The sequence below is a fragment of the Electrona antarctica genome (assembly GCF_951216825.1).
Source record: "Electrona antarctica genome assembly, chromosome: 10".
In the NCBI taxonomy this organism is placed as follows: domain Eukaryota; kingdom Metazoa; phylum Chordata; class Actinopteri; order Myctophiformes; family Myctophidae; genus Electrona; species Electrona antarctica.
Genome location: NC_136791.1, coordinates 18,125,858 through 18,149,541, shown reverse-complemented (window position 1 = coordinate 18,149,541; position 23,684 = coordinate 18,125,858). Strand labels below are relative to the sequence as shown.

Sequence of the window (23,684 nt, the reverse complement as noted above, 5' to 3'; positions counted from 1 at the left end):
GAAAACGCCGCAGATTTTCCGCGGAAATTTAACCCGTTCATGTTGTAGTTTACTTTACCCAGGCCAGCATAATATTAACCAGTGGATGCATCCCGCCCCTCCCTCCTCCCCTCATTCTCTACGGCTGACTAATATGTTGGAGGCTCTGGACGAGAATATTTAATATAGCTTTATATCAAAACTTCAAAAGCTGTCGGAAGTCTTTTTCAAGTGCCGTATCTGTTACCTTCGCTGCCCTGACTGCATGGCTGGCTGTCACTAGTGTCCAAATGCCGGTGGTCGCATATTGCTCGCGCTCGTGCACAACGCAACAAACAAACTTCGGGAGAGAACGCCACTATAAGCACTTTTCATGGCCACGGACAACGAGAGCAGCAGTCTAACTGCGGAGGGAGAGTACTGTTTCTGTTTGTGGCATGACGCTGCATGCAACGAATGTACCCGTACTATTAAAGGGTAGATCGCTACCGTTTGGGGGCTTAGCAGCCCCCCAGACGGATCTAGCCTTATAGAACGAACGTACCGATATGCTGTGAGCCTAGCCTGTTGCTAACGCGACCCCACTCCTCTCTCTCTCTCTCTCTCTCTCTGCGTATCTCTCTCTCTCTCTCTCTCTCTCTCTCTCTGCGTATCTCTCTCTCTCTCTCTCTCTCTCTGCGTATCTCTCTCTCTCTCTCTCTCTCTCTCTCTGCGTATCTCTCTCTCTCTCTCTCTCTCTCTCTCTCTCTCGCGCGCGCGTCTCTCTCTCTAACGCAACTCTCTAACGCGACTCTCTCTCCCCCGTTGAAGTTGCAATAGTTGGATCACTGCAGTGTTGCACTGTTCATATTAGCTGCTTTGATATTATAGGAAATGGCCTACCTTACATTTTTTATTTTACATTTTATGTTATTAGTATTTGCATCTGAACTTGTCATTAGCCTAACTGTAGGCATAGATACATACCATACCATAGCCTATTTGAATAATAATAAATAGGATAGTAAATAGTACTGTGACCAGATTTGACTGAGGGACTGCCATTGGATTTCTTTTCATGTCATATGAAAGCAGGGAATCATAGTTTAAAATTGATGTTGATTTTATTATGGTATTTGCCATAGGCAATATGCCAATATTGTTATAAAAAAACGTTAAAATGACCAGTGAGCACCTGCAACTGCACTTTTTAATATTTTATGAGGACTTGGTTTCAATAAATGAGTCCAGTACATGTTACAGGGTGCTAACTGTCTAACAGACCCAAAATGTGATTTATCATTATGATCTGTTTGAAAAGTAGAAATATAGGCCTCCTTCTGGCTGCTTATAGCTGCCTCCTTCCAATAAAAGCCCGGTATCAGAATCGGTTAAGACAAATAAAAGCCCCGGATTATAAATGAGGATTTACGGTAGATCTTAATTACTTTGTTGTGGTACTTTAAGGTTTATTTGGCATATTTAGAGTTATTTTTGCTCTAAACACATTGATTATAGTCCTGGATAACTGTCTAAAACCTTCAAAGAAAAAAAAAACACTCCGCAGAATCCCGCAGATTTTCCTCCGGAGTCACCGCAGAAAAACAGAAAAAAACCCGCAGATTCCGTTTGGCCTTACTGATGACATAACAAAACCATTGACTTAGGACAAAAAAAAATCTTATTTTGGCCTCCATGGTAAACCAATTAATTTAAGTTTTTATATTTAAATGATATTAAGAAAGTCACCACTCACCATTCCACAGTGGTGGAAAGTAACTAAGTACATTTACTTAAGTACTGTACTGTACAATTTTGAGGCATTTGTACTTTACTTTAGTATTCATAATTTCCAATACTTTTACTTCTACTCCACTACATCTCAGAGGCAAATATTGTATTTGTACGCCACTACATTTATTTGCAAACTTTAGTTACTAGTTACTTTGGAGATTTTGATTATTATAAAAAAACATGCATTAACCACTTCCTCAGTATAGTAGACTATTTGAAAATAGCCGATCTACAAGCTCACAATACGTCGTGATGTGCTAGATTATGAGCTTGTAGATTTGCTATTTTCAAAAGATTTGTATACATTTGAAAACTTGAAATGGGACATTCTTAAGTACACTTTGATACCAATAATTTTGTACTTTTACTCAAGTAAATGTTGAATACCGGACTGTTACTTGTAACAGTATGTATTTCAATGTATTTCTATATTGCAGTATTGATACTTTTACTCAAGTACAAAATGTGATACTTTTTCCACCACTCCACTGCATATTGCAAGCTATACTCAGTGCAGCTCTGCTCATCATGGCTTGAAGCCACCTGGTGGTTGAATGGCCACTCCACATATTAAAATAAACCTGTGGGTGTGGCTGAGAATCTGGGGGTGGGTCTGTGGGTGTGTCTATCAGAGGTACCTCTGGGTTCTGATAAATGTCCTTTTGAGACTGAGGCAAAAAGGAATGGGACTCCACTGTAACAGTAGGCTACAGTACATAAAAAAATACAATGTGAATCAAATTAGGGGACTTAGCCTTCGCATTCGCAATTATGAATTTTCATTAGACATTCAAAGACTAGACACTTATGGACACATTGTTTTCACACAGGGACTGAGTCGTCTGTAACCCAGAGGGCGGGCCAGTCAAGGAATGGCCTTTAGCTAAGACCAATTCAAATGTATGTAGAGTTGTGCTTTTAGGTCAGCTTTCGATTTAATGGGGAGTTGAACCCATTTCAAATTTTCTGAAAAATGTATTTATTCAAATCAAATTCAAAAATGTCATATTGCTACTGTACTGTACATACATGTAGCAACAAGAACCCCAAAAGCAACACACTTCCCGTCCTGAAGGGTAAAACCACCAAAAGGGGTTCCTTGAACTTGGGGCCATTCTTATTTCTTACCTACGCCACTGGTGGACCTCGTCGTGCAGCTGGTTCCTCTTAGATGTGAGCACTGACAGATGCTGCATGTCTCTCCATGACAGGTTACGGCTAGACGCGCGCGCGCGCACACACACACACACACACACACACACACACACACACACACACACACACACACACACACACACACACACACACACACACACACACACACACACACACACACACACACACACACACACACACACACACACACACACACACACACACACACACAAACCACGATGGGCCGTCAAAAACACAATCTTTGGTTAGAATTGGAAGCATTGATTTAGATAGTTATTCACGTTTTAAGATTTTCGATCCATCCATTAAAATGGAGGGGGACCACTTTGAATGACGTCCCAACCAGAAATGACATCGAATGTTGCCCAATAGACGCTCCCAGCCTGTAGAGCGGTGCGCTCGGTTATGGAATGATTAATGTTCTCTCTTTTGATTAATCTCCGTCCAGGGCATCCGACGTAATGAATTAATAAGGCGGAGACCTCCGTCTCGGGCTTTCTAAGTGTTAATACAATATAACTTATTCAATTATTGATTGACAGATCGATGAACCAATAGGATCCACTGGCTGTTTTCGCCAGCACATTTGAATCCGTCCCTCTACACTAGAGGCTGGGGCAGGCTACAGTATGTCTCACCTAGATGCAGGATCTGACACGGATTCAATTCAGTCAAGATTCAATTCAAGCAGGCAGGCTCTATTACTCAATGGAGGAAAAAAAAAAAGAAAGAAATCTGCACTTGCGCAGGAAACCGGGTTCAAATTCTTCCACTTGTTGTGTGTCCATGTCCCACTATTCTTATTGTGGGCTGTGTTGATTTTGACAGCAAAATTTTGAGTTTGTGACGTGTTGTGAACTTAGATCTGCTATTTTCAGAGCGCAACCAAAATTAAAATTACTTGTCTTTTAGATAACTACTGGATCTCTTCTCCACTAGTCCCTCCCTAACATTTTAGTCTAGTTTTTATTTGTTGACAAAATTGTCAATATATTTAGCCTTAGTTCTTCTAGTCATTGTCGTCAGTGGAAAACAAAGGTAGTCGACAAACATTTTTCTCATATTTTTAGTGGAGGAAGTCAACACTGCTGTATGTGGCGACGGCGCTGTTCTGGAGTGACACCGGCGGGTGTCCTGTCAGCCGCCGGCAGTGTTCCATTGTGTTTGGCCAGGCACAGTAACGGGGTGGCTGGGTGTGTTTACCGAGAGACAGAGTAAGCAACGGCCACAGCATTATGGTATGTGTGTGCGTGCGTGTGTGTGCGTGTGTGTGTGTGTGTGTGTGTGTGTGTGCGTGCGTGCGTGCGTGCGTGCGTGCGTGCGTGCGTGCGTGCGTGCGTGCGTGCGTGCGTGCGTGCGTGCGTGCGTGCGTGCGTGCGTGCGTGCGTGCGTGCGTGCGTGTGCAAAGCAAACAGCACTCACTCCACCAGCCCAGTCACACTGCAGACTAATGGCTGCCAGAACAATGCTGCCTGTCTTTTTAGTGTGTGTGAAACAAACATGCCATGTGAGGAGAACAAGGGACACTGAATGGGCTTAAGTGCTCTCTGTGTATGTGTGTATGTGCGTGCGTGTACATACTTAGCTTCAAGGGCCAGAGCAAAGACCCCAGCAGCCTCGGGAGCAGCAGCCGATGTCCCAGAGTGCCGCAGGGTGCAGTTTCCGTACAGGTCAGTGGTGGCCTGTACACACACACAAACACAGTTCATTTGTTTAAACCAGTGGTTCTCAACCTTTCATGCCAAAGAACACCCAAATTGTCCACAGACCCCAGCTGAAGGGATTTTGTTCCAGGGATTTGTGCATCTAATATATATCTGCAATTTCTTTTAGATATTCAAAAATCACACCCGTGTGAAGTGAGGGGCGCTCTTATTATCATACATCATCATACATCATCTCATTCCGGCCAATCACAATTTGCGTCCTCACCTTCGTCTTCAATGTATGTGTTTACACAAACACTCAAAGCTGGCCATTAAATGTTTGTGTTAAGACAATGTTTGCGTTTACACAAACTCTCAAAGTTGGACATAGGCTATGTATATCACTTTTCCACCGGGACACGCCCCCTGATCTAAACTGAGCAGCATGGAGCGTAGTTGGAGTTTGGAAGCGCTCATTGTAAAATCAGTCAACCACCTGCTTCTAAATATCACATAATAATGCAGGAGGTAGAAGGACATTGCTTTATTGAAAACAGAAAAATAATCACAGGTGCACGGAATTTATTGACAGAAAATAGCTCATAACATGTCCATGGTGGATTTTTAGTAAACACAAACTGTGCAGATAGAAAGAGGATAATTCAAGCTTTCCGTACACCTGTAATGTTGGTGAGTTTAACATTGTTTAATACAATCACATAGGACTTTTCTGTTTGGATGTAGCCTATGGGCTGTCAATTGTCACTTGTCAATTGTCACTCAGTAGGCGTTCCCGCTTAGCTTCCAGGTACGATGATGTCACATGCATAGCCTCTATTGTTCTATGCCAGGGGTCTTCAATGTTTTTTCAGGCCAAGGACCCCTTAGCTGAGAGAGAGAGATGAAGCAGGGACCCCCACATATAGTCTAAAACTGTGTTTATTAGATTAAACTTGTCAGGAATTTTACATGTAACAAAGTATTTCTATATTGCATTATTGATACTTTTACTTAAGTAAAAGTACTTTTTTCCACCACTGGCCCTGGGGCAGAGCCATTGTGCCTGTATGTGTTTAGATGCATGTGACAGGCACTGTCACGCACCTCAACGGGATTTGGTTAATGAAAACAGCGCTGACCTTCTTTATCTATGTCAGGATGACAGCCAGGCTCCGTGATGATATTACCCCTATAATCCTGGCCTCTCTCCCCTGGCTGCCAGTATGCTTTACAATCAATTTGACCCTCCTCCTTGGGACTGTTTATTTCCATGGGTCGCGACTAGTCTACTGCTATTGTCTATTTAGTCCAGTGGTTCCAGTGGGACCTGTTTGTGTGTCGTGGAAAAAAGCCAATCTACAAGCTCATAACGTGGCGCGAAGCGACGTGTTGTGAACTTGTAGATCTGTTATTTTCTGTATGGGTCCAGGGCAAACGTCAAATCTCTTGTTTGGGTCTTGACCTGAAAAGTTTATGATTTTGTTCTTAATTCTTATCTTGCCATCTACGTTACATCTGAGCAATTGTATAAACGTACCCCCCCCGACCAGCTACGTTTATAAGCGTAGACAAACGTTTACTGTATGAACGTGCCGTCCGTCTGTTTACCTTTTAGCATTGCTCCGGGTAGTATAGCCCTCCTCATTCACCAGCAGTTGTTTTTTTAATAAATCCAGCTCCGTTGTGCCTCCATTATAACCAGATTTTCAAAGCGCCGTATCGCCGAAGGTTAGAGAGCTGTCCATGGTGAGCCGGCACGCACCCGCCGATCATAAATCATTTGTGATTTTGTATCACATCACTGAGAAAATGTAGCTGCTTGTACTGCTAGCTAAAGGCTGGGGGCTGTGTTGTGTGGTGTGTCGTTCCACTTCCAGAAGCCCCCACCTTCCTGTTTAACCCGGAAACAAATCAATCTCCGTAGCATTGGAGTCAACGACTGGCAGAGAAGCAGTCAATGTTTTTGAACACTAGATGGCAGTAAAGAAGTTAATAATCCACAGGTTGACGAACTAGACATCATCTTATGTTCTGGACACGATAATTTCATATTGTGAAAACGTCCACAGACCTTTTTTCCCTTCTTTCATTCTGTTCTGCACTGTACTGTACTGTAACCGTATCTGTTATTTTGCACTCCTTTTGTTTTATGCACAGAGCTGGATTTATAGGAGTTGAGGCCCCTGGATTACAGTAATGTTTGAGGCCGCCCGGGCACGTGGCTTTGGCACAGAGGCTTTGTTTTGGCTGAAAAATATGGAGGGGGAGCTGCAAAATTCACCCTAATAAAACTAAATATACAATAACTAAACACAAATCGAACTGGATTGCAAAACTTTACAATTTCATTATTTAAAAAAAGTACCACTGGGTACCCTAGCCCAGTGTTAAATCCGGCCATACATCCTATTGTCGTTGTATAATTGTGTTTCCTTTGCTTGATGTTTTGTGTGTAAAGCACATAGAATTGCCTTTGTTGTTGTGCTATATAAAAATCACACTGCCTGAAGCCTTACCTGGAAATACCTGTAACTTTACAAAGATTCTAACATTCTGATCTGGTCTATAAAATCAATCAGTCAAAAACACATAGATTACATTCCCAGTGTTGGAAAAAGTACTCGCCATTTTCACTTAAGTAAAAGTATTAACACTGTAATATACTCATATTCATAAAGTACTTGAGTAAAAGTATTGGTATCAGAATATACTATATAAGTACCAAAAGTAAAAGTCTATACAAGTCTCAAATACCTCAACATGTTACTTAAGTACAGCTACTTGAGTAAATGCACTTGGTTACTTTCCACCACTGTATATTTCCAGCACCAATCAACTCACCACGCCAGCCTCGGGGTTCCTCTTGCGCCCGTTGCTGAAGGTGGAGGCCAGGGTGGAGGAGCAGCTCTCGTCGTAGAGGGCGGTGCGTCCGTCGTTGATGGCCGAGTTGATGGAGATGGTCCACATGCTGGAGGCGTAGCCGTCGCAGTTGCAGTCGTCAAAGCTGCCGCCGTCCCCCGAGGCCCACACGTAGATGCTGCCCTTCCCTCCTCTGCCCTGAGAACACAACCAGGACGAGCGGGACGATTAACCCCTATTTAGAAACATGTAGTATGAAGTGTAACGTCTGTCGGGGAGAAACCGCATTGGAGTATGTCCAAAACTTAATTCTAAAATAGGTAGAGTAAGTGATATTTCCTTTTGTTAAAACAAAAAGGTTTTTTAAATCACTATATTCTGATAGTATTAAATCATTGCGTGTTGGTTCAGTAACATGGTCGATCTCCCTGTCTCTTCAGCTCTTTAATAAACAGAAAATACATTTTCAGGTACTGCAGGTGACAACAATTTGCCAATCAGGAGAGAGTAGCCATTTATCAGCTTAATGTGTGTAGTTTTCCGTATCCAATTTTGTCTCTTCATTTCTTTGTGTCATCACCTACAATCCCACTTGTTTAATCTGTATCCTCCTGACTGCGTTCTCTATCCTGATTGGATACAATTGGTATCCCGACCTGAAAATGCATTTTCTGTTTAATAAAAAGCTGGAGAGACATGGAGACTCCTGTTACTGAACAAACATTCTATAGCAATGTATCACAATATAGCACTTACCCTACCTTTAAATTGCAGATGTACAAGTTTTTCAAGCTATGTTAAGCTGTAATTTTGTTTAGTCTGTAAAATAGCATGCATAAAAATATAGAAATGATCTTTCGATGTTGCATTTGATTAATTTCTAAATGAATGTCCTACTTCATCATACAAGAGTACAAAAGTATTGAAATTCAACGAGCTGTGAGCTTGTAGAACAGCTATTTTCACTATTTCAAATGAATAATTAAAATCATAATAATTAACCCATTTTGGGCGGGAACCCCTTTTGGTGTTTTAAACATTATGTTATAATTTAGCTATTGAAAAATAGATCTACAAGCCACCGAGTGGCGCGCTACGAGCTTGTGGGTCTGCTATTTTTGAAAAATCGTGAAAATAGTTATTTCAGAAAACTGGAGGATTTAGAAGAATTTATTTTAATTTCGAGGTCAGGCCTAAATGGGTTAAAAAGGAACCGTTTTGGATATACAGTACAAGGTTTCCACCTGACAGCAACGAAATGCGAGTTAGTACTGCAGTAAAAAACAGAAGAAAAAAAAACACCTGTTGGCAAATGTTATCAAACAGGAACACATTTTCATCAAGCAGAATTATACGTTTTGTGCAGCAATTTTGGTGCTGTTTTTCCTCTGCAGAAAATAACCAAAACCATTTTATACTAGTAATCTACCCTGCAGGCTACGGAGCAATTTCAGACGTGATGCATATCTCTGGCTCTGTGTTGAGTGCTAAACAGATCTGCATCGTGTCAATAGTTTAGAACTGTGTTATAGAGGAGATGGATTCTCCTCTCTAACGGCATTCCCTGTTGTTCCCCAACAAAAAATCTCTCAGCCCTCAGCCCTCAGCGGCAGATGAATGACTCTCTCTCTCTCTCTCTCTCTCTCTCTCTCTCTCTGTCTCTCTCTGTCTCTTATCATCACGGAGCCTGATGCACAAGCTCACATTAAGTGATGAATATCTGCCATTTTTGAATAGCCAACGTACGTATAAATGGATAAACATGATATGTTTCATCTCATCTCCTCAGCCTTCAGCAGCAGCTTTGCTCGATATTGGCTATTTATACATTTCCGACTCCGATATCAACGATACTGATATATGCAGCCGTTTTTCACCAAGTAAAATGTCACATATATATAATAAAATAAAATAAAATAGCTATAATATCAATATATTATCTTCTTCAGACCTTCTTGTTAACTAGATAGCAACATACCTTTTTTTCAGAAATCTCTTAGTATTTAGAAGTGTTTTAGAACAGTGGTCATCAAAAATAGCAGATGTACAATCTCGCAGCGCGTGTTTGAAATTGTATATAGCGTCTTCATTCCAAGTGCTTTACAATATTGTGCGTTATTGACCTGTCTTAAAGTGGATTATTGGGGAATCCGTGAAAAAAACCCATTAAGCATCCATTTTGTGTCTGCACCTGCTGCTCCAGAAAGCCTGCGCGTGCGTGCGTGCGTGCATTCGTGTCTCAATGGAACAAAGGGCCACGTGCAGACAGTGGTGGAATATGTACTCAATTTGTTTTACTTGCGTAAAAGTAACAATATATATATACAAGTAAGACGCGCGAACGCGGGAAGCGAACGCAGCTCGTAAATTGCAATAACAACAATTAGAATAAATTACGTACTTTAAGGTTTTTTTTTTTTTTTTTTTTTTAAGATTTTTTTAAAGATTTTTTTTTAAGTTAAGTTTTTTTTAAGTTAAGTTTTTTGTATTAAGTTAAGTTGTTTGTGTGTGTGTGTGTGTGTGTGTGTGTGTGTGTGTGTGCGCGTGCGTGCGTGTGTGCGTGCATGTGTGTTTTTGTGTGTGATACATTATTATTTAATTTGTTTTAAGATTTTTTTTAAGTTAAGTTTTTTATTAAGTTAAGTTTTTTTTTATTAAGTTAAGTTGTTTGTGTGTGTGTGTGTGTGTGTGCGTGCGTGCGTGTGTGCATGCATGTGTGTGTGTTTTTGTGTGTGATACAGCTGCGCCCTCTGGTGGCGGGCGGTTGGTGTTACAGCGTGACACACACACAGACAGACAGACAGACAGACAGACAGGATCTGCTGGGTCTCATAGTAAATGCTCACTGCGTTCGCAATCACTGCGTTCGCAACTACAATATGAAGACACAGGTCTTTTTGTCGTGAGCTTGTAGATCGTCTATTTTCAAACAGACATAGACCCTACTATAAAATAGGGCTTGATAATGTATGTTTTGTGATAATGATTACATACAATTACGAATACAAGGGTTTTCAGACTACGGCGGAAGATTGGGAGTGAGTCTGCAGTTCTGATTGCAATGGGAAGTGCATTCCATATAGTTTTGGAGCTAGAAGCGAGAAGAGTTTGGGACGTGTGGAGCGTTGTCCCGGCGTTTTTAGTGAAGGTACTTCCAGCTTCCTGCGTTGGTTGATCTGAGCGCACGGGCGGTTTCGTAGGGTTCGATCAGACTTGCAAGATATGGGGATGCCATACCTTTGGTGGCTTTGAATGCCAGCATCAGAGTTTTGTACTTGCAGCTACCGGGAGTCTTTCTACGTTATTGGTATTACATGCAGTAAGGAGAAAAAAAGGGAAAAAAAGAGCACACACACACACACACACACACACACACACACACACACACACACACACACACACACACACACACACACACACACACACACACACACACACACACACACACACACACACACACACACACACACACACACACACACACACACACACACACACACACACACACACACACACACACACACACACACACAGTAGCGCGTGATTCATTTCCATTTATCCAGCAGCAATTTGTGCTAGAATGGAGCGCTCACACTTCAAGATGCGACCAGCTGTAAGTGAGTCGTTTATAGAGGGAAGTGATTGAGACCAGGAGTGGGAGGCAACAAGCATCCGTGGAAGAAAAAAAAACAAAAAACCATCATGCAAAACATACATCGCATCCTTAATGGAGCATTTCTAATTGTCTAATAATTCTTCTCTCGTGTGCCAGTAAAGAAGGCACTCCATGTTTTTTCATCGTGGACAAAGCCTACGCACTGGGCTTATGTAAGTGATGATTATGAGCCAAGAGGCCGGCCATGCCGCCTGCTTGATTAGTTGAGGTGGTGGATAGTAACAAAGTACCTTTACTCAAGTATTTTCTTTTCTTTCTTTCTTTTTGTATCTGTACTTTACTTGAGTATGTGCATTTTTGGGATACTTATGACTCCACTGGCTGTGCAGAGCAGACACGTGTTGTACTTTATTTATTATTTATTTATTTATTTAATTTACAAATAGTGGAAATAACGGATCTACATGCTTTTTGATATTTTCTTGTTGCAATTTTGCTGAAATGCACTGATATTAAAAAAGTATTTTGCAATTTATATTTTTGAAAACACATTTGACTGAGTATCTTTCACTTGTAGGTGAGTAATATTTGACCTGGAGTATGTATAATTTAACTCGCAGACACGCACACAGGCACGCACACATGCATGCACGCGCGCACGCAGCCACACACACCCTCAAGTCAATTAAAGTCAAACAAAATAGAGAATAAAAACCCATGACAAATTCAAAACTACAGTAACCTTGCTCAGAGCACAAGCAATGTTGACCACCTGCCTGGAAGGCAAGCTGCAGTACGATTAGTCAAGCAGGTAATTACAATGGCACCACCAGCATGCTAACTCAGTGTGTGTGTGTGTGTGTGTGTGTGTGTGTGCGTGTGTGCGTGCGTGCGTGCGTGCGTGCGTGCGTGCGTGCGTGCGTGCGTGCGTGCGCCTGCCTGTGTAGGTGCGTGCATGCGAGAGTTGAGGGGGGTCCCCAAATTATCGGGGAAGGACACCTAGGCTGCTAATGCCGCCTGACAGCGTGTCGAGCGTGTCTAATATACGGCAAATTTCCTGTGTTTCTTCACTAGTCCGATCCAGAAGAGAACAGTTTGCTGGCCACTGCTACAGAGCTGACAATGAGGTTATATCTTCCCTTCTTCTCTGGAATCCTGCCTCAAAGCAGACCAGAGGTAGAAAACTGTCGTTCGCTGATATCGTCGCTAGGGACACATGCATCAGTAAGCAGGAACTGGGGATGGCAATGAAGGACCGGGAGGTCTGGCGTGGCATTGTGAGGTCCATGGTCTCGACTGCGGTCGAAAAATGATGATGCGTGGACCCCCTGTTGAAGAGCCCTGCCCGTACCTTGTTGACGCCGTCGGCCATGGCCTGCAGGGTGAGCTCCCGGGGTCCGTCCACGGTCCTGCCATCGTCGGTGGGCCCCCAGCTGGCGCTGTAGATGTCAATGACCTGGGGCATGTGGCTGATGGAGGACGCCTCGATGATGTCTGTCATAAACGGCTGGTCCAACATTCTGATACCTGCCGGGGTGGGTGCCACAAATGGATTAGGGATGGAAAGGGATGGAATAATTGCATTGTGGAGATTTTAATTTGTCCTGACATTATCTAGGAATTAGCTTTTGTTGGTGCAGTACAACTTAAACCATCTATAGTATACCCGGTAAAGAGTGGATGTTCACTCTAGAACCCCAGAATAGGGATGCTGGGGGTTCAGGACGTTAACAAAAGTGTAATTTTAAGAATAAAGCATAATTTCATTATTTTTACCAAAGAAATAATTTGCAGTTCAGAGACGAAATGTTTATATATATATATATATATATATATATATATAAAAACAGCAGGAGGCAAAAGAGACATATAACCAGGCATTTTAAAGGTACATATACTGCACACATTCCTAGGTGAGATGGCCTTTCCCGTAGTCATTCACAATCTTCTACTCAAGCATTTATGTTGACTGGGCAAACGCATTGCCCATAGATTCACGTTTATCCCCCTTTTCATTCAGTGACACCACTGCACTATTTCCTATTCAATTTACAATTTAGTCATTTAGCAGACGCTCTTATTCCAGAGCAACAGGGAAATACATATAAATAGTCATCTAGGATCATAAGTAAACCGAGAACCTATCATCAGTCTAACATTCAATTCCCGACAATAGCAGAGAGTAATGCCAGCTTCTTAGGAGCTGACCTCTAAGCAGTCAATAGCTACTTCCCTATTACTACCGGGGGGGAAAATCAATACGATGTGGAAAGCTGGAGCTGTCTGGATTGATGGTGTTGTCACGCAGCTAGTATGTGCAAAAATACGTACAATAATGAAGGAAAGCAGTTCGCAGACTGGTCTGTAGCTCCCAGTGGCAATTTATTGCTAAATGGGTACAACGTTTCAGCCCGTTGTAGCTCTAAAAACAGACCCGTGTGGGCCATCGCCATACCTGACGAAGACCCACACAGGTCGAAACGTATCTCTAATGAATTGCTTCTGGGAGCTACAGACCAGTGTGCGAACTGCATTCCTTCATCGAAAAAAGAAATAATACCATTATTGCATCAAAAGTAATCAACAAACTGTGCTATAAGAACTGGTCAAACATTAGCCAAATTGTCAAATAATACAAAACAGAGGCAACAATGGTGAAAATAGCTGATCTCCAAGCATTGCGAGGCGTTGTGGGCCTATCTGAAAATAGCAGATACTGTAGCAGATAAGAGCTCACAAGCTCAAAGCTTGTAGATCTGCTACCGAACACAAAATGACTTGTCTTTTAGTTCTACTGGTCCCTCCCTAACATTTTCTAGTTGTTGACAAAATTGTCAGTATATTTACAGTAGTCGTATCTTTAGTCATCGTAGCTTAGTTTTAATTTCATTTCTATTTAGTTTCTGTCAGTGAAAAAAGGTAGTCGAAAAAAAAATCGACAAAATCAACACTGGTGGGGAAACCAATTTGTTGCAGTCAGGAGTGCAGAGAAGAGAGAAGGCATTTATCAGCTTCAATTTGATAGTGTTCCGGCTGCAATATTGTCTGCTAATTGCTTTGTTTCATCACCTCCAATTCCCCTTGTTTCTCCTGCATGCTGTATTTGCTCTGTTTACTCGAGAGTTGGAGAGACAAGGAGACCTCTGTTACTGAACCAACAATCATTATACGGCAATATAGAGCAGTGGTTCTCATTTTTGACCAAAGGCACGTATAGCCTACACCTATAAATAACTTTTTAGATTGCCTATCATTTTTGTGAAGAGACTTGGTGTACTGTAGACACACCAAGTAAAGTGCAAGTGACGTTGAATACATTCCAAATATTATCAAAGTATTCTGAAGCACCCCTGCGTGTTGCGTCAAGGCACATTAGGGTGCCAAGTCACCCACTTTGAGAAGCCCTGATTTCACACTAAAAAACATCACCCACAGCAGCATTATGCTCCGTCATACAACTACAAGCTTACAACACGTCGCCAAGGCTGTGCTGGAGCAGGTGGGGCGCGGTGGAGTGCCGCTGCACAGAGATGGATATGCACGTGTGAACCATTACAATCAGAACTGAACTGATTCACTCCCATTCTTCCGCCACAGTCTGAAAACGCACCTCTTCAGACTCCATCTTAGCCCACAGCCGTCGTACTTGCCCTGGCCTCGACCTCCCACAGGCGTATGCACAGGCTCAATTTATGTAACTTAAATAGCACTAGACATACTGTAGCACTCTATATACACATAGATTCCTTAGATAGATATTCCACTGTTAGTTTCTTTAGCTTACGTAGGATTCATGATGACTTTTTTATGTTTTGATGTATTACCATGTTTTTTGTTCTTGCTTATTGTAAATTGCTCTGGATTAAGAGCGCCTGCTAAATGCCTAAATTGCAAATTGTTAGCAAAGCTTACAAAAGCAATCGAGTGTCAACAGCATGCATTGACAAAGGAATGACCCTGGCTGGATGCATAGCAATGGTCCATTGTGTATGTTCTGAAGCACTGGCTGATGGATCCATGAACTAAATTACAGAGGTGAAGTCTGGTAAGGTAAATACATGACATGCATAGAATAACATTTGACACAATATTGTGGGTTATTAAATAGACCTACATATTAAAGAGGTTATTTCTATCTATCTACAGTATAGTACAAATAGAGGTTATTTCTAATTGTATTGCTTTTATGTCATGATCATGTTGTACTCAGGGGCGTCCTTGAAAAAGAGAGCTTGCTCTCGATGGTCATCCCTGCATAATAAAAAAGGTCAACAACCCATTTATAACCTTATCTTCGTATAATTGGTCCTCACTCCTCACTAATGCTCATTATAAGATGGCACCATTCCTCAGTCTCTACTCATTTGGTCTCGGAGGAGGGCTGTGCACAGCCCAGAAACCTGTCTACCAGAGGAGGGCTGTGCACAGCCCAGAAACCTGTCTACCAGAGGAGGGCTGTGCACAGCCCAGAAACCTGTCTACCAGAGGAGGGCTGTGCACAGCCCAGAAACCTGTCTACCAGAGGAGGGCTGTGCACAGCCCAGAAACCTGTCTACCAGAGGAGGGCTGTGCACAGCCCAGAAACCTGTCTGTCTACCAGTCGGAAGGCAGGTTTGGTCATTTCAAACCAGATTTAAAACGATGATTATTATTATTATTACCCTTATTATTATTATTATTATTATTATTATTATTAATAATATTAAGGTAGGCCTATACAAAAGTCCTTCATTCACTGGAATATGGGACCCCCCAAATAATGTGTGTGTGTGTGTGTGTGTGTGGGGGGGGGGGGGGGGGGGGGGGGAGACCACAGGTTGAGAACCACTGAGGTGGTGCAAAGTCACAAACTATGCCTTTAAAAAATAACATTTCAGAGTGAATATGACCAACACACATACCTGCCACCTTGGAATGATACGCCACTCCCACGCCACAGATGTTGTTGTTGGCCGCGGCAGACACTTCCCCGGCGCAGCGCGTGCCGTGACTGGTGATGAGAACACAGGAGTCATGTCATCAAGAGTGGTGGAAAAGGTACTACATTTTATTTTGCTTTAGTAAAAGTATCAATACTGCAATGTGTGTAGAAACACTCTGTTACAAGTAGGCTAAAAGTATGGAATTCAAAATGTACTTGAGTAAAAGTACTGTATATAGAAGATCTACAAGCTCACAATGCGCCACACATCGCGACGCATTGTGAGCTTGTAGATCGGCTATTTTCAAATGGCCAAAATGTGTATAGGGTTGAAGTGGTAAAGGTCGATTTTATTTTTTTAATCTCAAATCTGCTCTTCTGGGGGTGCCTGGCACAAACTCATTTTCTTTTTTTTCCCTTTTTTTTCCAAACATCTGTTTATTATGATTTTTGGTATACAGGCATTTCAAGATTGATTAACAATCTTAATAATAATAGTAAGTTACAGATTGGAAAAAAATAGCAGAAACATATAAACAAACAAACAAAACAAGAGACTTACAATAAAAAGAGACAAAACATAACCAAAGAAAAAGACAAAAACAATAAAATACGAACTCATTTTCAGATGGGGGTCTATGCACGGCCAAATATCAATTTGGAGAAAAAACACTGGAATAGAGGAGATGGTGGCAGGGGAGAGCTGGTAATCCCTGAGAATTAGCATGGATATAATCATGCATTCGCGGTGGCGCCTGAGCTAAAGGTCACTTTATTTGTTTAGGGAGAAGAATTATGCTTCTGTGACATTTTGCAGTTGAAACAGAAATAGTGACTAGAAAAAGTGCCCTTCTGGGCACCGGTCTCCACCAGGAGGAGTGTGTGATGTTTGGAAAAATGTTTAGGAGTAATATAAACATGTTTGTTTGGGTTTTTGTGTGTGTGTGTGTGTGTGTGTGTGTGTGTGTGTGTGTGTGTGTGTGTGCGTGCGTGCCTGCGTGCCTGCGTGCGTGCGTGCGGCTAGGATAGGTAGTGTAGCTGTCGCCTGTGTGTGTGTGTGTGTGTGTGGGGGGGAGGCGGGAGGTCTGTGTAGCTGTTGCCAGCTGCACGACTCCCTGGCTAATCAGCCAATTGTTTATAAATAGCTGCCTGCCTGTGGCAAAGCATGCTGGGAGAGAATGGTTGACTCTGCAGTTGGAGGAAAAGGAAATCACACACTCACGCACGCACGCACGCACGCACGCACGCACGCACGCACGCACGCGCAAATATTCAAACGAAGCTGTGACCCTCCCTAAACCCATTACAGAAAATGCACATATCGCAAAAGTAGCAGATCTACAAGCGTCGCTTCGTGCAACGTTTCGAGCTTAGCTTGCGGAGCTGCTACTATTTATTATTTTTAGCAAGCACTGAGGACCAATTATATGAATATAGGTTGAACATGGGTGAAGTCATCCTTTAACTATAACAATAAGCCTGGCAATCAGTGTCTCACCTGTTGAACCAGTCGTCTGTGTAGCGTGGGAACGGGTACGGGTCGTTGCTGCTGAAATCATAGCTGGCGTCGGCATTCTGAAAGGACAAGGAAAAGAAACAAACGTAATAAATAATCTATCCATCTATAAATGTCCCATGTCTCTGTGTGTACGTCTGTAATATGTAACTCGAGAACCGTTCGCCACACCGACTTTACATTTGACATGTGCACACGTTCCACACCACCACAGGGAGTGCAGTGCCCGGCCTTGAGTCGGTGGGATACACCGTTGTCCAGAACCAGCACAAAAGCCTCTGCCCAGGCTCTGGACAGGGCCCAAATTAGCCAATTGATCACACCTGATCACCCCTAAATCTAAATGGAGCTGGCCTGTTCTGACATCAAAATGATGATTTGATATCTGCATAGACTCCATATTTGGGCATGACTGACAAAGAAGTGGCATAAAAGGGACACAGCCATAATAACTGGGTGGGGAATTCATTTTCAACTTGCATCGTTCCAAGTCGGCCAGTGCCCAACTTGAAAAAAAGATAAACACATTGATGACTTTCTATAATACAGAAAGTGATAGATGAGAGATTAAAAAACTATAGCCCTAGGGGTTGGCCAAAATAATTGATTAACTCAAATATCGTATTTTTTAATGCCAAAACTTTTAATTTTGGCTAAATTATGAAGCACCTCCGACCCTACACCCCCTCTCTGTGTAGGAGACGCCACGTGACAGCACGTGGTCACACAAAATCTCCTCTCACGCCTCCCCACCATGCTCCCACGAGCAGACACACACACACACACACACACACACACACACACACACACACACACACACACACACACACACACACACACACACACACACACACACACACACACACACACACACACACACACACACACACACACACACACACACACACACACACACACACACACACACACACACACACACACACACACACACACACACACACACACACACTGCATGTGTACACAGTGGTTAATTTAATGCGTGGTGACAGAAGGGACTCCAGGCTGACAAAACAGTCCCAGGCCAAAAGTAATAGGAGGAGAGGGAGGGAGGGGGGAGAGAGAGAGAGAGAGAGAGAGAGAGAGAGAGAGAGAGAGAGAGAGAGATAGCACTCCTGATGTGCAGGTTGGTGCCTTGCTTTTCCTCCGCCATCAGTGTATGAATGTATGGGTGAATGTAATGCACAATCTATGTAAAGCGCCGCTATATGAATGCACCATTTACTGCCAATGTGATTATTACCATATACGCAGAATTACAATTTAGGCATTTAGCAGAGGCTCTTAATCCAGAGCAATTTACAATAAGCAGAGATAATACATAATACAAATAATACATCAAATGCATAGCGATAGTAATCTAGGATCATAGGTAAACCAAGAACCTACAGTACCTACAGTACGTATATCATCAGTCATCAACATTAGCCTATAATCAATCTGGGTAGTGGGTACGCATCGGAAAAACAAAGGAAAAACAGTTCCCTCTTTTCTGTCTCGAGAGACTAGTATTTAGTCATCTGAAATGTTTTAGTTTTAGTCCAGTTTTGGTCGACTAGATATCACAAGAGACATGGAGGCGTCATTTCCCTGATGGACAGTGTGCCATCTGCAGCCATTTAGCCGGGACGAAGACAACCACTTGTACATTCCCTGAAGAGTAAAGGTTCTGGACCTATGCAAGGTTTCCTCACCCAACTGGGACGATATTGTGAAACGGAGGTAATATCTAAAGTCATGGAATCTGTGTGACATTCTGGAGTGGATATACCTAGGCAACAGACGCAGTTCCTGCCGTAGGACTCTTTTTTATCATCAAACAAGGTGTAGGGAGCGAGGCCTCACTCTGACAGATCCATTTATCACTGTCTGCAGTGTGTCTGCACCTCATCTCTGCTCCCATACCAACCATCACACACTGACCTGCCTGCCAGTCTTCTCTCTGCTCAGTGACACTATAGTCAAAATAATAGATGAATAGCCTAGATATGCTCTTCCATGTGAGAATCGTCGCCCCAAAACAACTATACCGGTACTCCTCAGTGAAAGCAAATGGGGCTTCATTCACCAAGCTTCAAATACGATGCTGAGCTATCTAATACAGTGGTTTTGAACCTTTTTCATATCAAGGCCCGTTATTGATTTGGTATTTTACACACAGACCACCATTTGATGAGATTTAGATTATTTAGGCGGAACCAAAACTAAATAATATGTTGTTATCGTTGGATAAGATCCCGGACCTCTGGTTGAAAACCACTGACCGCTAATCTAACATCAAAATATGGTATGTCTGTTAAACAATCAATTTCTTGTTGAAGTATACTGCTTGACATGAGGCAAATTAAAACACATTCATATTTATCTCTCAGTTGTCTCTTCAAAGGAAATTTTAATCCTCAATCCATGCCTGCTGCTGCTTACATAATGTATGTGCTTTGTTTACTGCATAATGTTTGGGACTGTCTCTAAGACGCACGCACGCACGCACGCACGCACGCACGCACGCACGCACGCACGCACGCACACAGATTGACATGGCATGAGATGAGCTTTGTGGTATTGTGACATCACAACATGTTGTCATGGTAACTTCCCATGGAGTATGGGGGGGAGGGGGGAGTAATATTTTGTTGCTGTTGGGCAGAATTAAACCATCCTTCCATCTTCAACTGCTTATCCGTAGTCGGGTCGCGGGGGCAACAGCTCCACCAGAGAGCTCCAGACTTCCCTCTCCAGGGCAACATTAGTGACTTCCTCCTGGGGGATTCTGAGACGTTCCAAGGCCAGTGAGTCCTCCAACTGCGCCTTGGTCTGCCCCGAGGTCTCCTCATGTCCTCCCAGTGGGACATGCCTCGAGGACCTCCCTATAGGGAGACGCCCGAGAGGCATCCTAACCAGATGCCCGAACCACCTAAGCTGGCTCCTTTCCAGGCGAAGAAGCAGCGACTCTACTCTGAGTTTCTCTCGTGTGACTGAACTTCTCACCCTATCTCTAAGGGAGATGCCAGCCACCCGTCGAAGAAAACTCATTTCGGCCGCTTGTATTCGCAAACGTATTCTTTCATTAAACCTCATATCTTCTCCATTTCAACCTTTTGTGAATGAATGCCCTCGCAACCTGGGGGACTGCCGATAAGTCTGACATCCCTTTAGTCCGACCTACGTGGCCGGTTAAGACTGAGGCGTGGCCGACCTATGGTTAACGTCCTACGTGGCCGGTTAAGACTGAGGTTATGGTTAACGTCCTACGTGGCCGGTTAAGACTGAGGTTATGGTTAACGTCCTACGTGGCCGGTTATGACTGAGGTTAGGGCTAGGGTTTGCGATAGCAAACACAAACATTCCGAACACAAACACTGAATGCCATTGATAATGAATGGCCAGCTTTGAGCGTTTGTCCCAACACAAACATAAAAATCACACCCGTGTGAAGTGAGTGGTGCAACTCCGTGTGGGGGTTCCCAGGGGGGGGGGAGAGTTCCAGACCCACAGGAACGCACCCAGGGTGCCGGCCCGGTTCCGGCGAGCCTCCCCGTGTCCGAAACGGTAGATAAATTACAGAGTTACCACGTGGGGGTCCCTCTACTGTACTGTACTGTACTGTACTGTACTGTACTGTACTGTACTGTACTGTACTGTACTGTACTGTACTGTACTGTACTGTACTGTACTGTACTGTCACTGTAATGTACTGGCACCCCCGAAAGCACCATATGTACAGTTAATACGTGCGTGTGTGTTTGTGTGTGCGTTAGGTTGCGCACAGGTGGTGAAAAACAACCATGCTGTTTTCGTGCTCATACCCAGACACCCAGCCACCCACCCACACACATAGCTCCGTAAGGGAGTTGTTGCACCACTCAAAAATGCCATTGACACAGGATGATCCATAATGGCTGACAATAGCATTGCAGGGAAATCGATAAATGAACCTTAACCTTCTGTTGGAATATGTTAATGTGGTTAATGTCTATGACCAGTGTTACCACTTTGCACCTCATATTTAACGTCATGCACATACAGTATCTCCTGGTTTACGTCTATTTGTATAGATATGTTCTCTCCTTGACATGTTTCTCGTTTTTAATTTACTCTTAGATTTCCCTCCCTGCTGAGAGCAGCGTTGCAGGGAAATAAATGAACTCCTCTGTTGGCAGAATAGCATGAGGAAACACACATGAGGAAACACACACATGCACAGTACACGCGTGTGCACACACACACACACACACACACACACACACACACACACACGCGCACGTGCACGCGCACACACACACAATATAATCGATTTAATCGCACTGCATCTGAACAAATTGCTTTATTATGTGACCTATACCGTGGCATTTCATTTATATATTTGTATGCGCTTTTATTATTCAGCTGATGGAAGACCTTTGTGGGGACTGCTAAAGAACACACACACACACACACACACACACACACACACACACACACACACACACACACACACACACACACACACACACACACACACACACACACACACACACACACACACACACACACACACACACACACACACACACACACACAGGAAATGTGATATTGTTGCAGTCAGTCAACCTTATATATTTCAAGAGATTTAGTTTTTAGTTTATTTTCATGAATGTTCTTTTTTTAACTTTTTTAAAGTTTTACGATTCACAAGGAGAACCACAGCATTACAAAAACAAGTTATTTTGTTTTTCCTCCATTTTGGACACTGTAGAAGCCATTTAACTGTTTTTGTATTTTCTTATTTCCGTTATTTAGCCTTAGTAGTTTTGAGAGTATTATTTAGATAATTTAATGTATTGGCTAATTGAATTATTGTTTTGGGCACAAACGGGCACGCCTCCCAGGCCTAGGCTATAATTATGGACAGGTGTGGGGGGGAAATTATGCACCTACGTGGAGACACAGTTTTTACCAGCACAGAGAAAGCAGAAAGAATGTCATATGCACTTTATTTATATTAAAGCAAAGCAAAAATGAGTTATACCTGCATGTGGACATTGGAATTCTTTATGCCTGCGTAAGCCTACAACCACAGAATGAGTGCATCAGTGAGTTTGTCAACGATTTGTTGGAAAGCTGACAAACAGCATTTACAACAGACACATACAAGGTTTCCAACGCGCCACTGAGGATGACATAGAGAGTGTTTGTGTCTCTCTGTGCACAGCGTGATCCATCAACCCACTGAGGCGTGATCCTGCTCTTAACCCATGTGAGGACAGTTTTCTGAAAAACTTATGTTTCTATGTCAGTGGTGCTCAACCATTTTCATGTCAAGGACCCCCAGAATTATCTGCATTTGGCCCCCCATCTGAAAATGTGTTTTTCCAGGGACCCACCCAGAAGCAAAGGTTTGAGTTCAAACGTTCGCTCTGAAAGAATATATATTCAAAGATTTGCGTCACATTTTCACGATCTTTCAAAAATAGCAGATCAGCCCGCTTATAGGTCTGCTATTTTTCAACAGCTAAAAGTATAACTATGCTTCAAACCCCAAAAGGGATTCTCGTCCAGAATGGATTAAGCCTGGATGGATGCCTGGATGGACGTACGTGTGTAGATATCTTCTTCTTTTTCTTTTCTCTTTCTGAAAACAACAACACTTCTTTACACCCGTAAACCTGTGGCGAGATAAAGTTGATTCTAGCAGTATACTGCATTGAGTATTTCTGAAAGGGAAATTATAGATGAATTGAGTAAAGTAGAGGCCGTACTTCAGTCCAGCTACATAGAAAATAAATAACCACTTCATTTACAAAAAAAACCTTTCAACCCTCTAGGGATCTTCTTCAGGTCAATGTTACACACCCACACAGCTGTTGAGTAACTAAACAGAGATGGGCGATATTAGGGTTATTTTATTTGTATTCTTTGTACACTTGGGAGTCACAGTGTTCAAGGATATGATCCAGAGTTATCCATAGCATGACGTAGTTATCTATTCAAATGAAAGTCACATCGACAAGCCTTGAACGAAGCAGCTGTAGCACAATACATTATGTAGTGCAACCGGCGTCTGTAAGTGAAACTGGCGAACTAAGCCAGCCGCCGTATTACAGACAGAGAGCCCACAAAGGTGAAACAGAATCCAGATAAAGTTTAATTTTCTTCTTCCTGGAAAAGTTTTCAACTGCATTTGTTCCCAGACTAGTTGGC

At 42.8% G+C, this 23,684-nt stretch overlaps 1 protein-coding gene across 1 annotated transcript in view; it reads right to left on the bottom strand.

The window, feature by feature from the left end:
- The window catches only part of pcsk2 (proprotein convertase subtilisin/kexin type 2), a gene marked incomplete at its 5' end in the record, with an annotated part of 52,549 nt that overhangs the window by 12,969 nt on the left and 15,896 nt on the right, over positions 1-23,684 (bottom strand). Inside the window, 6 exons of the mRNA XM_079511845.1 lie at positions 2,881-2,970; positions 4,510-4,610; positions 7,416-7,631; positions 12,401-12,576; positions 15,951-16,039; positions 17,469-17,545. Of these exons, the coding sequence (XP_079367971.1) occupies positions 2,881-2,970; positions 4,510-4,610; positions 7,416-7,631; positions 12,401-12,576; positions 15,951-16,039; positions 17,469-17,545 (749 nt within the window). The remainder of the gene's footprint in view (positions 1-2,880; positions 2,971-4,509; positions 4,611-7,415; positions 7,632-12,400; positions 12,577-15,950; positions 16,040-17,468; positions 17,546-23,684) is intronic.